This window comes from Pleuronectes platessa, chromosome 21 (assembly GCF_947347685.1).
Source record: "Pleuronectes platessa chromosome 21, fPlePla1.1, whole genome shotgun sequence".
NCBI classification, from domain to species: domain Eukaryota; kingdom Metazoa; phylum Chordata; class Actinopteri; order Pleuronectiformes; family Pleuronectidae; genus Pleuronectes; species Pleuronectes platessa.
Window position 1 is genome coordinate 8,925,306 of NC_070646.1, and position 18,079 is coordinate 8,943,384.

The 18,079-nt window shown below is 43.8% G+C and overlaps 1 protein-coding gene across 1 annotated transcript; it reads left to right on the forward strand.

Moving 5' to 3' along the window:
- The first annotated feature begins 7,135 nt into the window (after positions 1 to 7,135).
- LOC128427258 (cerebellar degeneration-related protein 2) lies at positions 7,136 to 17,222 on the forward strand. Its single transcript, XM_053414348.1, has 6 exons — positions 7,136 to 7,407; positions 8,107 to 8,219; positions 10,156 to 10,304; positions 10,392 to 10,559; positions 14,427 to 14,649; positions 15,007 to 17,222. The coding sequence occupies exons 1-6, from the start codon at positions 7,326 to 7,328 to the stop codon at positions 15,616 to 15,618; spliced, it is 1,347 nt and encodes a 448-aa protein (XP_053270323.1). The 5' UTR covers positions 7,136 to 7,325; the 3' UTR covers positions 15,619 to 17,222.
- The last annotated feature ends 857 nt before the right edge of the window (positions 17,223 to 18,079 follow it).

Here is an 18,079-nt window from a genome sequence, read left to right on the forward strand (position 1 = left end):
TAAATCTGTGTGTGAGTAAACTCCTTTGTTAGTGTAAGGTGTCTGCAGCGCTCTGGTCCTGTTCTAGACGCTCTGCGGTTCAGTCAGGTGTTCATGCTCCAGGTGGACAGCAGCCAGGTGGGAGCAGGCGCCATCTTGCTTTAGGCGGATGAGAGGTGGGGGTGCGGTCGTCTTCTATTTATAAAAATGTCACAAGTTTAATTACCTTGTCTTTGAAAGAAAGTAGCTCTAGGTCAGGACAAGCAGGACTGTGTGTGTGCTAACCCAGTGATTTTCCACCACACGACCCTGAAGTTTCTGTTTGCTGCTGTCTTACTCCCTCACGTATATTTCAACAGACACGTTTAAGGGTCAGTTTTCGTGAGACTCAGTGGAGACCCCCCCCCCCCCCAATACACACCATCCATTACAAACTCCCCACACGACCGTTTTGGAGTTTAACTATCACAATTTGGCCTTAGTCAGATTCGCACACATTCCTACACTCGCCCAATTTAGCTGCTTCCAACACTTCAGCTGATTATTGACTTGCTGCCTAATGGCTGCGTCTGATCCCCTGACTGGTACCATTGTGACAAGATAATCAATGTTGTTCACTTCCCCCAGTCAGTGGTTTTATCGTTGAGTCACACCTCATCGTCTCTATTGCAGATGTTATAAAGTAAATTTTTAAAAGATTTGCTTTATAGATGTTTGAAATGGAATCAAATCTTTAAATCTTAAATCACAAAGGTCCGACTTCTGACTTGCAAAGTCCAGTGTTTCAACAAACTGAGCTACAAGAGGTTTCTCCTAACTATGGAGTTGTTTCCATATTTTGCTGCAGCTCATGTTCGTAAAACTGATAAAACATAATCAGCTTTGTGAGGAAACGTCCAAAACAGAATTTGGCTGAGAAATAATATCAGCACAGCAAAGATTTTGGCTGACGAAGAAAAAGACTCTTCCAATAAATATACATTTTGATTATAGTTTTTGACAAAGTTCATGCGCGTGTGTGTGTGTGTGTGTGTGTGTGTGTGTGTGTGTGTGTGTGTGTGTGTGTGTGTGTGTGTGTCGTATTTGAGGCTGATCCAGGAGGAAGCATTTGAGCTCATTCGAGACAAAACCAGAGGCAGCTGCCAGGACGGGTTGTCTCTACTCAGCAGTTGGACTGAACTTCTGGTGAGAAGTCGTCAGCTCAGCTTTTTTTTCTCCAGCTTTACCAGATGTCCAGAAATGCAGTCACACTGAGGCGCAGTGCGTCTGCGTCACTCAGAAAACACAAACAGGAAATGAACCGGATTGTGGCTGCTAGTATTTCCATTATGGCTTAAAATAATAAAAATCCCATACGACTTGACGTTGACGTTGATCTTAGAGTCAGTATTCCAAGTCCGTTTCATTGATTGTCATGATCAGTGTCACTTCTTTGAAGCTCAGCTCATTCTCTGTTTTCATCCAATCTCGGCCTTGTATGCTTGCCTTGAGCCAATCGCCTGCGAGCTGTCAACGTTTAAAATGTTCTCCCTCCTGTCGTTCAGCTGTGAGGTCAAGACAGGAATCAATGAGTGACCCACCTCCATCCGTTGATCACCTCAACTCTGGATCGCTTCAATCCATCCAACCAAGCCCTTCATGAGACGGCCCAGCGTCGTGCTCCATTCGTCAGCCGGCAGACGAGGGAGACTGCAGGCTTCCCAACATGCAACAGCTCACCGAGCAGAGGGCACCACAACACCCTGCGGACAGAACAGGTGACCCACAGGAGGAAGCGGCATCGCACAACACTGATGCCGGTGTTTTTGCTGGGTACCTCGGCCTCCTTGAACAGTCCATTGACATGCAGATTAGATAAGATACAGTACTTAGAAACTGGCCAATACGTTTGAATCTTAGTGTAAATTAGTGTAAGTTTGTTTCTGTGTCGGCTTATTGATGCACCGGCAACGGATGTCAGCAGGGATTGTCTCCAGCTCCCCCTGTGAGCCTTAAACAAGCAGATGTGTGTATGGATGGATGTATTGATGGATGGATGGATGAATGTATGGATGTATGTACGGATGGATGAATGGATGGATGGACGCATGGATGGATGTTTCGAATGATGATAGATGTACATAGTGTCCAGCTCTTAGACTCCCCCCCCCCCACCCCCCACACACCATGTACATTGTATATAAAGCATCCACTCGCCATCCATCACCTCTCCTGCCTGCTGTATCAGCAGTGTGTGTATTTTGATGCAACATCAGCCACATCTCTTCTCATCCACACACAACAGACATCATCTGAACAGCGGACACCTGTCAGTCTGTCAGTCTGTCAGTCTGTCAGTTTCTCTTCACAACCTGTAGATGCAGAAGCCTTTCATCCTCTCAGACTCATTTCCTCTTGGATCCTGATTGGAAGTGTGTTTTTCTTCCTCTTGTGTTTTTTCGAGCGGGGACAAACCATCGTTCATGCTCACTGTATCTGCTCCGTTGAACAAAATGTTAGCACCAGACTCGGAGCGAGAGTGATTTTTTTATCCCTGTGCCTGTGATTCCCCGAAGCTGTTCAACAGAGATTATCTCAAATTTATACTTTGCACAGTTTTGTTTTACCCACGAGCCCCAAGGGCTGGAGATTACTTGTGAAATTAAACTTTCTTCTTTTTTTTAATCCTCATAGTTTATAAAGCCAGTCGAGGTCTTTGATGTTACGGTTCAGAGATAACAGTTTATTATTTGGAACCCAGATCCAATTTGTCTCATTTTCATCATCTTCGTCACCATCATCAGCGTTATCGGCATCATTGTCATTGTCTTCCTCTTCCTCTTCCTCTTCCTCTCCCTCTTCTTCTTCCTCTTCCTCTTCCGCTTCCTCTTCCTCTTCCTCTCCCTCTCCCTCTTCCTCTCCCTCTTCCTCATCCTCTTCCTCTTCCTCTTCCTCTTCCTCTTCGTCATACTCATCTTTCTCTAAATCCTTATCCTGAGCATAATTTTCACTCCAATCCTTACACTCATCCTCACTGGCATTATAATCCGCATGCACACCCTCATTCTTACGTTCATTCTGAACCTCATCCTCGCCATCATCATCATCATCATCAGCATCATCATCATCATCATCATCATCATCATCATCATCTTCATCATCCTCTCTGTCACTGTGTCTGTGTTTTTTTTGTGATTTCTTTGGTTGCCAATTTCACATTTATTGTTTCAGTGTGTGAACAACACGGACAAACTGGTGCAATATCAAAGTAATATCTTCTCTATACACACACAGTATACAGCATGTGTGCTCGCTTCCCTCTGCCAATGCCCCCCTCCCCCCCCCCCCTACCCCACATACACACACGCACATACACGCACACAAATGAAAGCCACACATGTGATGTACTGCATCAGATTTGGCATCACGCTCATTTTTTTGCAAAGGCCTGGTTGTCATGGCAACCCAGCATCAGCAGCACCAACCGCCGCCACCTCCCAATGCGAGCACGTCTCCCATCCTTGTGTACGTGTCCAGAACAATAGGCACCGGAAAACAATAAACGAGGGGGGGGGGGGGAATGGGGGGGAATAAAAACATGGGAAAGGACAGGAATCCGTCTCTGGAAGATTCACAAAAAATTGAAATCACTGCAGGCTGCTCTCTCTGCCTGTCATGGTGGATTTCTGCGGAGAGGGAAGAGCTTTGAAGATTAACTTAAAACAACCACTCACACACACACACACACACACACACACACACACACACATACATTCATGCATTGTGTGTGCATTTGGGTTAAGTTTCTACCCAGAAGCGCTTCCTTAAATCCCATTACACCCCCCCCTTCCCCACAGCAAAGACAGTTGGTATGGAAACGGATCAGTAAAGCTTCAAATGTCTCTTCTAACGAGTCATTACAGAGTTGCTGACGCCCATTAAGGTCTCTGCCTCCTCACTATGGCAGCGAGGAACCCCATCACTAACTCAGATTGCTGCGGGGATGACTGGGAATGTGTGAATCGTGGTAATCATCCCGCTCGCCCGCACTCTCCCTTGTAATATTTCAATTTCCCTCCTCTCTGTATCTGAGTTGCCTTCATTTGCAAACCAATCATTGTGCCTCATGAAGTGGCCTCCGCCGCCACAGAGAAAACATGATTGGAAAGATTTGCAACACACCTTTAATCATCCTCTGACAGGGGAGATAAAATAGCAGAGGGTGGGCTAGAGGACTCCATGGGGTCTCATTCTGTCGGTCTGGCATTTCACACGCTGTGAAGTCCTAAATGGGAAGAGCAATACGGCGTAAATAAAAGCAAAAATGCCACGGGTCTGGGCAGAGAGAGGAGGGAGTGTTGATTCTGCAGAAAAAGATCACAGCTATATTTTATCACTCTGAGAAGCCCGGTCCCCGCAGAGAGCTCCATGCTTCCTGCTCTGCCCGTTCTCTCATCTCGCTGACAGGCTACAAAACAGAGATTGCAGAAAAGGGGAGGATGATAAAGGATGGATGGAAGGAAAAAAAGGGAGCACGTAAAAGGGGGAGAGCACATGCGACAGGAAAGAACGGGATCTAAGGGGCCTTGAAGGAAAAGGCCTGTGATGTTACAGCATCTAATCCTCTGTCTGGCTGATTTATGTGGCCTGCAGGTTAAGTGATTCAGTTCCTTCCCAGATGCTGACTCAGCTTCCCGGTTTAGAGCGACGCTTAATGATCTGGATTTTTTTATTAAGGAAAAGCAACGAATGAAAGGAATTTAGTCATAAACCAAAGTATTGGAGATGACAGGTGAATGGACGTCCTGATGTTATCATGAATCAGGCTGCTAGTGTGGTTAAGAATGTGATCAGGCCAAGTGGAAGCCAGGAATCTCAAGTTCATACTGAGTAATCACTAAGTTATTGAGAATCATCAATAACAATACACATAAGAGTAATCAATCCATAATATATTACAAATTACATTTAAATCAAAAACGACTTTGACTCAGAACCATGGAGTATACCCAGTTCAAGAAGAAGACACACAGGACTGAAGTCAAATTAGACCATATTTGTATATTCAATTATATTATATAGGTGAGCAGGGTTATGGTCGGGACTGGAGAGAATCCTTCTATCCTGTATAATTGGAGATTTTCTGCGTTATGAATCAAATGTGCCCAGTGGTTTTGTTCTGGTGTCAATATACTTCAAAAGTCCACATATTTGGACCTTATGCTGTATCTCTGAAATTGTTTAACTCCACATAATTGACTGTTATGTTGCTGTTATGGATAAAACACATTTTGATTACAGAGTCACGTATTAATTGTCTTATTGTCTTCTCTGTGACACAGCTATCATACTTTAGGTGTTACAAAATAACCAAGGATAAAACAGAGGTAGGTTTTGATTTATTTGACAAAAAGGAAGAGGAGGAAAGACGACAGAGATGAAGATGTACCCATCATCATCCTCAGGGTCCAGAGCAGCAACATAATTCATCGTCAGCTGGCAGGATGTTTCTCAGAGAAAACATTCACCATGGAGAATGCTTTCATCCATCTGTGTCTGATAATGAAACTGTAATCTGACTGTGCGGCTAATCTCTTTGATTGTGTTAATTTATTTTCATGTATTCGAATGAATAATTTACTGTAAATATGTGTGTGTTCGTGTGTGTGTGTGTGTGTGTGTGTGTGTGTGTGTGTGTGTGTGTGTGTGTGTGTGTGTGTGTGTGTGTGTGTGTGTGTGTGTGTGTGTATGTGTGTTGAACATGGTGTCTTTGTCTGGTTTAAATGGTGACTTCTGCTATAGGTCTATAGTGCTGAGTGAGGAATTTAGAGCAAATTGTAAGCTTACACTGCCATCTACTGGACAGCTCATACATTAAACCAAGGCCAAACAATCCTACTCATGATTGTCAATTTTTTAAAGCTAAAATATAAAATAAATAAGAAGTGTTCTAATAATTTAAATAATCGCTGTCATAAAATAAAATGAAGGATAGTGCACCAACATTTTAATGGATTCTTCCCAGATCGGTTTCCTCCATAAAGTTAAGTTGAAATCAGTTTTGTAGATTTAGCGTTATCCAACAAATGGGTAAATAAACAAACAAATGCACACTTTTGTAAACATCAAATTCTGGACCTATATAACAAATGATGGCCATATGTTACAGCAGATATATAAATCATACATGCACCATTATACTGTATGGTACTGCATACCTAAAATATTAATCTCAACAGAAATACCTAACAGCCTGCCTCCAGCATCTAGATCAACTGAATGTGGTAATTACACGAGACAGTATAAAGTGCTGCAGTACAGTTGCTCTGTTATGTCGCTGCAGCGCCCTCGTGTGGTCGCCAGGACACTGCAGGCTGGGGTTTCTAATGGAGGAGCAGGTGATGTGTAACTTCACACGGAGACAGGTTTATACCGGAAACTACTTGGTGTACTTTTCAAATTAAAAACAACAACCTGCGCCTTTATTCTTGTACTACATGTTGGGTTATTTGTAAATAGAATTTTTCAAAGGATCATTTGAATAACGATAAGCAAATCTTTTTGAATTGCTTCTAATCTAAATCAGCAGAAGTTAAGATCATGGTTTGACCGGTTGTGCATCTCCTTGTGAACATTTTGTGTCTCTCAAATTGGGGTCTATTTAATGTGGCTTGTGACTGGTTTGTATTTGTGTCTCTTCGTTGTCCATTTGTGTCTCTTGGTGGTTGTTGTGCATCTCCTCGTGGACTTTGTATCCCTAAATATGTGGTCTTATTGGCCTCTCTTGTGATTGGTGTGTATTTGTGGTTGTTGTGTGTCTCTTTGTGGACGTTCTGTGTGGTTTCTGTCTCTGTGTGGTCCGTTTGTCTCTTTGTGTAGTTTGTTTGTGTCTCTTTGTAGTTTGTTGTTTTGTGACCACCCTATCTTTTTGTGTTTGTTGTGATGGTTTGATTTCCCCGTGGTCAGTTTGTGTCTCTATATTTGGGATTCGTACCTGTGGTTGTGAATCTGTCTCCTCGTGTTCCTTTGTCATTTTGCATTACACCTCAATTCCAGAACACTGTACCTGTGTTCAGTAACACAGGTACAGTGTGGCCACACATTTCTCCCAACACTGCTTTTATTTTGAAATGTAATAGCCGGAAGCTCACCCTCATGGCAGCAGAGGTGGAGCAGCTATAACCGGTATGTGGCTCCAATCAGTCAGTGTGTGTCTGAGTGTGTGTGTGTGTGGTGATGAACGCATACCGGTCGCAGCGGGCGCACAGAACTCAAACAGGACTCGGCCTCATCCTTTGAATCAGAGGCAGCAGTGTGATGTTTAAAACGCGCGTTTGCAGTGTGTGTGTGTCGCTTTAGTGGAGACGATGCTGACTGACACGACCGTGGAGGAGGAATTCGAGATCAAGGAGGAGGAACCGTGGTACGACAAGCAGGACCTTGAACATGGTACAGTCTCCTCTCACTCTTTGTCCCTCAGCCTTCAAGATAGAGAAGCTTATCGACACTTTATTTAACAGGCAAATGAGAAACGGGCACATCACAGCTGTCTACACAGAGAGATGTCATTTATTTAACGCGTGCATAATCTATTCAAACCATGCAGGTGCACACGAGGTTAAATTTGTACGTGTAATATGTGATGATCTGAAACTGTGATATTGATTCTTTTTAACCGGGATGTGTGATTGGTTTAGTGAATGTGAAACAGCTTGACAGGCTGCTGAGGAAAAGCAGAAGTCAGCAGGACACTCATGCGGCAAAGAAGAGAAACCAAATGATTTGACTTCACTCATCCCCTTTGTCTTTATTTCATACCTTCACACCAAAGCTTCTTGTTTTTTTTCTGAGAAATATCCTCCTCCAATGTTTCATATTTTCATCCCAATTGTGCCTTTTTCCTATTTACTCCGGATTTGGCTGGATAGGCCTGTCCCATGTGCAAAGAATGCGAATAATTCATAGGTGCAGGAGAAATCCCCTTAAGAAATGACCTTAAATCCACGTGCACACGCTGTCAGCTTGGCTAAGTGGTTTGCCAGCAACAACAAACCCTCTCCAATCCGCTCGTGTAGCAGCATCCTGTCTCCAGACCGACTTATAACCCATGAGCACTGAAGCACCGTGTGGATCCTCTCTCTCCTGCAGACCTGCAGCTGGCGGCCGAGCTCGGGAAGACCCTCCTGGAGAGGAACAGGGAGCTGGAGCAGGGCCTGCAGCAGATGTACTCCACCGACCAGGAGCAGCTGCAGGAGATCGAGGTACAGACGGAGCTCTCTCTCTCTCTCTCTCTCTCTCTCTCTCTCTCTCTCTCTCTCTCTCTCTCTCTCTCTCTCTCTCTCTCTCTCTCTCTCCCCTGACCTCTGACTTGTTGTATCTTGTATCTTCACCTGAAAGCCAGTGTTGCTTCAGAGCCTCAGTTCACCATCAGTGAAGCTGCTTCCTGTAAGAGGCACCGCTTTCACCATCAGAGGTTTTCTACTTCTATTAGAAATGCTCCTGTTTAGTTTCAACACTTTATTGGAGCGAGTGCAGAGTACAAGCGGTATCACAAGTTGTACTGCAGGAGATCACACAGCATCGGGAGTTTTTGTACTTACTAGTCTTGGAGGAGTTGTTTGTATTTACAGATCCCAATAAGTAGTCAGTCTGAACACGTTAAAAGAACACATCTATTTGCAGTAAAGATATAAATAAAACATTATTCACTGAGTTTAAAGGTTGATTGTTAACTGTCCTTTTTTAAGATGATATTTATCAATAACCATCGGTTCAGTTCACTATGAAGTATGTTAGTATTATCTGTTGTAGTAGTATTTTGCAGCTTTGTTAGTGTTGAAAGCATATTAAATCATTTATTTGGAATTGTTGGATCATTATGATGAAGATTTATATAAACTTTTAAATACTTGTACACACACACACACACACATGTCCCTCCTGTTGTCATGTCACCTCTCTCCTCACAATCAAATGAAGACATGTAGGGGATCCTTCCATCATTCATTCCCTCACATTTTGTCTCAACCTAAAACAACACGAGTTCAACATTAACTTTCGCTCTCACACAAACCCAGAATACTTAATGAAGGCCCAGTTTAGAGCGTGAGGTGTCTTGTCGGTAAATCCCTTCTCTACATGTCACTGCTGGCACTCGGGATTAATCTCTTAAAGACCTGTTGCTGGATACTTGTGACGTCCCCGGGTCTCATTCAAGCTCTTGACCTGTGTTGCATTTAATTACCGTCTTCCCATTTGTTGCCACAGTTGCGCTTCAACTTTATCGACTTTAACCGAGGGAGACGCAGTGAAGAATGAAAGCTGACCTCTCTGACATCCTGTGCTTTCATGTTATTCATTGACTTCTGGCTGTGTGTTTGCGTCCACTGTGTCTGCGCAGTGTGAGGTTGAGCAGTTGACGCAGGTCTGTTGTCAGCGAGAAGTTGATGTTAAGTGGGTTTTCAGCTGGTTGTGAGACGAAAGGTTCAAGGTGTTCTAACTGCAGCAGCTGATAAGATTAACCCCATATCCCTTGATAAAGAAACTGATGAAGCTTTAGTAATTTTAGGTGTTGGTGGGAAATAAAAAGGTTTGCACTTAAATTACGTGGCTGTTATGCTGAAGGAAAAATGCTCAGTTATCACCTAAAACACTTGAAAAATAAGAAGTATAAAAGGGTTGATTTGTAATGAAACTATTGAATTGAGCCTTTCAGATTAAACCAATCCTAGAAATTATTCCATTCTCTGACATAGTTTGAAAGAATATTTGTTATCGTACAGTAACATAATGAAAATCGCCTCCCTAAAAATACTCAAAGTTGACTGTTCATGGATATTGCCATTCTACAGATTTAAAGATATCTGCATTGTTTTTTGAGAAGTTTGCAAACATTTTGAAGAATGAGATGTTTCTCTCTCTCAAAAAAATCAACTCAATGGAATCCACTTCAAAAGTTCACGGGTTCTTCATTGGCCTTACCTTTCCACTAAGTCTCAATAAAATCAGCATTTGACAAACAGCAATGAAAACATAGATTTCTTTAAGGAGGTAATAATGATAGACTGGATGTCTCATTATAGACATCTCAACACATGATGTTCTATAAACCGTCCTCTCTCTCACACCTCCACCTCTGTATCTCTCACGCCTCCACCTCCGTCCCTCTCACTCTCGTCTCTTCCGTCTCTCCTGCAGTACCTGACGAAGCAGGTGGACCTCCTCAGGCAGGTCAATGATCAGCACGCCAAAGTGTACGAGCAGCTGGACGTGTCGTCCAGAGAGCTGGAGCACAGCAACCACAAGCTGGTGGTGGACAACAGGACGGCACAGCAGAGGATCCAGGGGTAAGACAGGAGATGGGGGAGAAAGGACAGATGTGCAAAGTGTTGTCTTTTATACAAACTAACAGCGTTGTGGTTTCCTCTGTTCAGGCTGGCCGAAACCGTGGAGCTGCTGCAGACGCAGGTGGAGGAGCTGCAGCATCAGGTGGAACAGCTGAAGCTGTGTCCTCAGCCTCAGAAGCCTCCGCAGAGGGAGGGGTGGTCCACTCGCAGCAGTAAGAGTGTGTCCTGTCTGAAAGAGCTGCAGAACACGCTCAGGTGAACACACACACACACACACACACACACACACACACACTCTATTTGATCATTAGCATAAGTGAATGTATTTAAGAAAAGCTCCATCATGACAGAAAACAGACTGAAAACATTCATAATATAATAAAAACAAAACTATATTGATAAAATAATACCCCCTAAAACATCTAGTAGCCACTAATAAACCCTGCCTCCTCCATGTTAGCAAAGGGGACACAAACCAAATTTATAAAAGTCACGTCAGTTTACGTCCAATAAATTTTTCTCAAACAGGGTTTCTTTCATTTTAGGCATCTATTATCACACCTATGTAAATCCAAGTGCTCATGTTTGGTTTTCATTAGTTATTTGATGCTATAAAAAATAAGGTGAAACCTTGCGGTGGACTAGTGGCAGAATTATTGGACTATGGGCAGAAACTTCCGGACATCGGACTGGAAGCTCGCTAGTTCGATTCCTCGCAGTGACAATACAACGTACCTGCCAGGACAACACCTGGACCTGTTCCAAAGTCCAAAGAGCACTCTCCCTACCCCCACTGTCTAGGTGCCCCTGAGCAAGGCACCTTACTCTCCCAACATCTGCTCCCCGGGCGCTGTGCATGGCTGCCCACTGCTCTGTGTGTCCTGTGATGTTCACCAGATGGGACAAGAGCAGCAGACAAATGTCCCTACTCTGCATGTCGTGGGATTGTGCATGTGTTTGGGATCAATAAATGTATCTTAAATCTTGACTGTCGGAGGTGGGGCCACCCCCCCCCCGCCCCCCCCCCCCCCGATCCCTCCTGCAAAGACTCTGGCTCCAACTGTGCAAGATGGCGGCGTTCGTACGCGGTTTACTTGTATCACGGAACCTCAGCAGATTAACTGATTTGTTAGTTACATTATACATCGACACACACTGTTGGCCGCCTGGTCGACAGATTTATTAACATTTAATGCAGCCTAATGGTCGCCGGGAAAGATTCCTCAACCTGGTTTATAAAAGATCATCTGAGCTGCGTTGTCACTGATCCTAAAGCTCTTTGTTAGCATCCAGAAGGGAAGCAGTAAATCCTCCTTCAGCCGCAGCTCCCCTCTGGGTGTGTCCATCCTGCTCACTGCCCATTGGCCCACGTCTGCCTCAACGAATCATGCTGTGGCCACTGCGTCTTATTCATAGAGTTTAGTGTGTGTGTGTGTGTGTGTGTGTGGTTGTGTAATCCTGTTTGGGCCGCTCCGTCGTAAACATCCAGGTTCAGGTGGATGAAATCTCCCTGAGAGAGAAAGTCAGAGTGCAGGTCGGTGTAGGCCTGTCGCGATATGCAATAAATCAATTAATTGCGCGATAAATTAAAATGAGCGATAATTTTTTGCCGGCTGCAATAAATCGCCGGATGGTGTTTTTTTTGCCCCAACTGAATTCTTCAAGGCAGCGCGCAGGGTTAGGCATTCAGTTGGTGATGGTTATTATTTCCTGCAGCGCAGCCTTAAAGGCCGAGCTGAGGGCACAATAAGTTAACCCCCTCGTCACGTCTCAGTCACTTGTAGCATTGGTCTCTATGTGGGAGGCGGAGCCCTGGCGTTGCGCAGTGCAGAGTGCAGCATGAAAGTCCCGAGAGGAGAAGAGAAAAAACATTTGGAAGAATAAAAAGATGGAGTTGGTTTCTAAGCCGAACGCGACAGCTGCCGTGTGGGAGCACTTCGGCTTCAAACCCAACGGCCGGGGCGAACCAAATAACTTATGCGAGCCGACATGTCGCATTTGTTTGAAAACAGTATTGACAAAACGCGGTAATACAACAAACCTGCATCTTCACCTGAAACACAATCACCCGATGCAGTTTTCCCAGCTTGGGAAAAAACAAACAGTTGGGAAGTCTCCGTCTTCTCCGTCTTCCCAACTGTCCACAATCACTGGGGCGTTTAGTCGGCAAACAAAGTACAAACAGGACAGCGCAAAATGGTGCGCGCTCACTGACTGTGTATGTCTGAGCCTAATGTTTATTATTTGTTGAAGTGCAATCTGGTTTACATCCTTTTTATTTAGTGTTTAAATTGTATTTATTGTTTTTGGTTGTGTTTGGTTTTTATTCAAGAGCATTTTTGGTTAAAATAATTTTATTTATTGTTTTTGGATGTTTTGTTAATTAATTCTGGATATTTTAAATGTCTTCCAGATGTCCAGTTCCAGTGTTCTTTAAAAATAAAAGTTTATTGATCTTCGAAAGGGTGTACTTGCATTATTATGCCATTATCATTATATAAGTTGAAAATGGTGTCAAAACGGCAATATTATCGCTTATCGCAATAATTTCTGGGGCAATTAATCGCACAGAAAAATGTGTTATCGTGACAGGCCTAGGTCGGTGGAGGACGTTGGAGGGAAAGAGGTCAAAGTCTGAGCCGGGCGGGCGGGGGGGTGGGGGGGGGGGGGGGTGAACATGTCTCAGTATCTCGTTGAGGCTGGAATCGAGTCGTCAGCTTATTTCCAATCACTTTGTTTCTTCTGATAAGTTCCATTCCTTCACCCCGTGTGCTTCTATCTGCCGGGTTTCAAACTTTACGTCACCTAATCGGTTTGACCCAACAGTATCCTTACATTCATCCAATTTGCACCAAATTGTACAAAATCATAGATATCAGTTCTGAAATGTGCCTGTTTTAAATTTAGTTTTAAGGATGTCGTATGTTGCAATGTTAAAAACAAAACAAAAAACCTTTAACCGCCCAGTATCCGGATTTCATGGGATCTTGCTAACTTACAAAAAACAAACTAATCCCAGTAAAAACATAACTTCCTCAGCAGGATGTAAAAAAAACTGTCTACACAACATAGATGTAAAAATCTACACAATTAAACACATGAACGGATATTTAGAGATTGAAATGCATTTAGATCCCTGACAGTGTTTGGTGGTCATTTGCCAAATATTGATACAATGATTTACATATTCGTTGACCTATCGCATGTGCAGCCAATTTTCCTATCAGACCGAACCTGGATTGTGACCTTTGGCACATGTCGCCGTCATCGCTCTCCTCTGTGCGTTTCCTGCGACCTTTCACTTTGTTTTGGGCTCATAAAGCGTTTGATAAAATGATGACAAACTGATCGGCAATTAAAATAAAAGCAGTTGTTATAAAAAGTCCTAATCAAAGGTCTCTTATCGTTGAGCTGTGGAGCTTTTGACTGGATCGCCTGAGCTGCAGTCGAAAAAAAGGGACTTCATTCACAGCTCCTTGTTGTGAAGCAGCGGGAGGAGTCTGGATGTCTGCGAGTCTCGACTGGTTTCCTGTTCAAAACACAACCACACAACATTCAGTCACTCGGCAACAAGCGACAACAAATGATCCTAACTATTGCTGAAGATAAAACAAAATAAACATGATTGATAAATACGACAAGAACAAAAAAAAGGAGTATACAAGTAGATCATTCAAACTTTATTTGCAAAGCACCTTTCACGCAAACAATTGCAGTTCACAGTGTTTTATGAGCGATTGGCGAATTGTTGACAAAGGATTCATACATTAAAACCAATCCACTCATACATTGTAAAAGATTGCAAAGTAAATTAAAATATAACTCTAAACTCTTAAAAGAAACAAGCCAGAATAAATAAGAAAGAAGAACCAGCTCCTGTTGTGTTGGCATGGATTAAACAAACAAGCTGAACCTGTTCTTATTATGGGCTTCAGTGGAAAGTGATGGGTGGATGTTGTAGCATTGGACAAAACCTGTCTCTCCATGTCTGTACTGAGATCAGCTAAACGCCTGCTGGCTCTCGCTTCATGTTTAGAGTGGTGAACTTTTCAGACATCTAGATCTGCAAGAAAAGTGTGAATTTCAGATATGGGGTTTATAGCGTCTGTGATTTCTGTGCAGGTACGACTTTGACCCCGATGAACCCTCCTCCGACCTCGAGCCCTCCTCCGACATGTCGTGGCAGGAGGAGGAGCAGGAGTCCCTGCGTCAGTCCCTCCGCGCCCTCCAGACGCAGTTTGCCGTGGAGCGCGCCCGCCGGGAGGAGGTGGTGCGGGAGGCCGAGCTGCTCGCCGGCGAGAACGCCACGCTGGAGCAACAGCTGACCAGGATGGAGGGATGTCAGGTGTGTGTGACAATTCCAGACGTTTGTGTGTTTGCAGGACACTTCTGAACCGACACAATAACAAAGAAATACATATTAAAGGGATAATTCACACCCCAAAAATGTGAATTCACTCTTTATCCACTGACCTCTACGCTGATGGAGGAGCGGGTGAAGTAGTTGAGGCCACAGAACACTTCTGGAGCTTCAGGGGTAAATAGTGTTGCAGCCATATCCATTACAATGGAAGTAAATGGTGAACACTTCTTCAAATGTACAACCAGTCTCACTGTCACCATTTGTATTAAATTATCACATCCTGAAGTTCAGTCTGAGTGTCCGCTCTGATGTCATCTCTCATCTTTCTCTCCTCTTCAGGCCCGAGTGAACGAGCTGGAGCGGGAGGCCGAAGAGCTCCGTCAGCTCTGGAAGTCCCAGTCCTCCACCAGAGCCTCCAGGTCGGACTCTGTGATCCACAACCTGCTGCCGGAGTCGCTGCTCCTCCACCCAGAAGAGGAGGAGAACGAGGGGGACCCAGCCGCAGCTCGAGGCCCCTGGGTGCTGAAGCGCTGGGGCCAGGAGAGGCCGACGAGGGCACCGCAGGCGTCTGACTGCCCCGACCGGATCTACGACCACGAGTGCTCCTGCGTGCGCCGAGCCGAGGTGGTGAAGTACCGCGGCATCTCGCTGCTCAACGAGGTGGACGCCCAGTACAGTGCCTTGCAGGTGAAGTACGACGAGCTGCTGCAGCGCTGCCACCCGGGGCCACAGGAGACCAACGAGGACGAGCAGAGCCACAAATCGGTCCAGACGCCGTCCCTCGTTTGTCCCGCCCTGAGAGACATGGCGGACTTCGAGGAGGACTTTCACCAGCCCGAGTACAAGGAACTTTTTCGGGAAATCTTCTCCCGCATTCGTAAAACCAAAGAGGACCTGATTGAAAACAGGGGGAGAACCTCTAAGGGTGACACGCTGCCTATCTCGCATTAGCTGCTTCCCAGAGAAAAGAGAGAGAGAAGAAGACCGGGTGCGAGATGAATGATCGTCTTCCAGTTACTCTGCGATTTAAACTTGAGGCTTAAACAACAGCACATGCAGCTAAGTCGACACTTTGATGTGTGGGAGTTGCCCAGAAATGTCCAGCAAAGACTCGAGAGTGATGCAGAAAACAGGAGGACCAAACACCACCAGCTTAGGTCTCACATGTGGCTCCTTTTGCACAGAAACACCAGTGCCTGACGCCGCCGCCTCCACCGTGCGCTCACTCTACCTCACTTTGCAAAGACCTGTTCTCAAACCTGGGGAATAATCTGTCGTGTCTTCATGCACTGTGTCTGTAACGCTCTGTTCTACAGGTCCTGTAGTTTCCTTTATAAATGAATGTAAATTCACTGAAAGGTTCCTGGAAAAGACCCTAAAGAAGAAGTTTGGTGATAATTACAGAGAAATTGGAGAATCCAGTTAGAATATTTGAATTAACTGCTGGTTTGAAGTAGTGCAAAAAAACTGTTCATTACATATGGAAAATCAGGTTTTGTATTCAATTTAATAAAAGCCTCATGTAGTGTCAATGCAACATTCATTACAAATTAATCTACTGATTGTTTTTTTTTTTTATCACTTTGGTCATAGAATATTCAGTAAGTACCAAAAAGCTTGATTCTTGCGTTTGTATGCATTTTACAATGATGCAAAAAAAAAAAGTCCTCACATTTAATGGAGCCAGATAATTTTTGTTGGCATTCCTGGAAAAAAATTACATAAAAAAATGCTCAACAAATTGTTTGAGCGCTAAACTCCACAAAAGTGAACTAATCTCTCAGAACTTGACTCTATTTTCCTAGTAACTTCATACCTTTTCCTAGGAAACATTATTTGGGGAGACACAGATCTGTAAAACGAATTGCTCCACTTGAATCTGTTTCGTTTACGGATCTGTGGTCTAACGTCTAATCTTAATTTATTTGTCTTCCTTGCTACTATTGGGGGGGGGAAGAGAAAAATGTAGGCGTGTTGGTGATAGCTGTTCCTGCGAGGATGATCAATATATAATCTGATGTTTAATTGATGAAAAAGAGGTTAAAGTCGGTTATTGAGGGTGTTTTTGTGATGTAACATTGCTCTGAAACTTGATTATAGTGTATTAGGTTAGAAGATGATGTGAGTGGATGTTATATTAAAGGGACGTTCTGCGGTTCATAAGGAAATAACTTGATAATGTAGCAGCCTCCTGACGTATTCGCCTCAGGACGCCGGTGTTTGATTGGAAGCTTCTTTTCCCAGCAGCACCTCTGTTGCGTTCGGTGCTTGGCGTTTCCATCGTCCTCGTTTGAGTTTGAAGTCTGTGCACATGTATGTAAACATCCTGTTAAGTCCCATTTAGATGCACTTTAGAATTGCACAGGCTCTTCTGACACTTTATATCTCATGTGTAGTTAATGCAAAGCGTGATGTGCTACTGTTCCGATCATATTCTAGACCTGAGTAACCTGCAGAATGTTTGTTGGTCTGTACGATGTGCTTTTGACCTGTTTCATGACTGGACCTCATTGTTGCTGTTAACGCTCTGAGCCATAAAAGATGAAGCAAGATGAGACGGCAGCCGTGTGTCTTTTTTTCTTTCTTGAGTTTTAATCAAGGGGTGGAGCCAGGGAGTCTGTTTTTCTCTTTAGCTTTTTTGAAGTACACAATGAACAATGTGAGGCTTTTCTCAAGCTATAGAGCTAACGGTTACCAAGGATTAACCTAAACGTGCACCCTACTGGATCAGGAGTGGTACACGGATGTTAGACATTTAATTTGGTCCTTTGTGGATTCAAAAAAAAACTAAGCTCGGATTCCAAGCTTATTGGTAGAACGGGTGCTGCAGTTAAACTAGGACATCAATCTTATTGAATGTCTTCATTTTATGTTAAGAAAACGTTTGTCAGATGCTGGATTTAAAATAATCAAAACACATCAGCCTAAAAAGAAATCTCAAAGAATGAATTCTGATGAACGATTCAAATTAGATACATAACACCCCCGAGCCCTGTGCGGGTTTTCAAAAGACAATTATATTTGCATATAACTGCTTTAATATAAAAATACTACATTTATCACCCCGTGGTTTAATCCCTCCAGGTCTTCCTGATTTATTACATTCACAATAATATGAAGTCCCTTTGACCTTTGATATCTAATCAGTTCATCTTTGAATCCAAGGTACAACTGTTCAAAATTTCATGCGAGACATTTTGCAAGAAATTCCCTAAAGGCAAAACTTGAGATATATTCAAGAAGCCCACCAGGATCTTGACCTTCGACCTCAACATTCTAATCAGTTGTTCTGTGAGTTTGAGAGATTCCCTCCAGATGTTTCACCCACAAGACCAAAAACGTGTTTTCTAATGTGTGACCTTTAACCGCCAAAATCAAATCAGTTCATCCATGTGTAAAAACTAATTTGAAG

Excerpts from the sequence above, each read along its gene's own strand:
- LOC128427258 (XM_053414348.1), top strand. The coding sequence starts at position 7,326 with ATGCTGACTGACACGACCGTGGAGGAGGAATTCGAGATCAAGGAGGAG. Across the intron at positions 7,408-8,106 it reads CAAGCAGGACCTTGAACATG|ACCTGCAGCTGGCGGCCGAG; the intron begins GTACAGTCTCCT and ends TCTCTCCTGCAG. Across the intron at positions 10,305-10,391 it reads GCACAGCAGAGGATCCAGGG|GCTGGCCGAAACCGTGGAGC; the intron begins GTAAGACAGGAG and ends TCCTCTGTTCAG.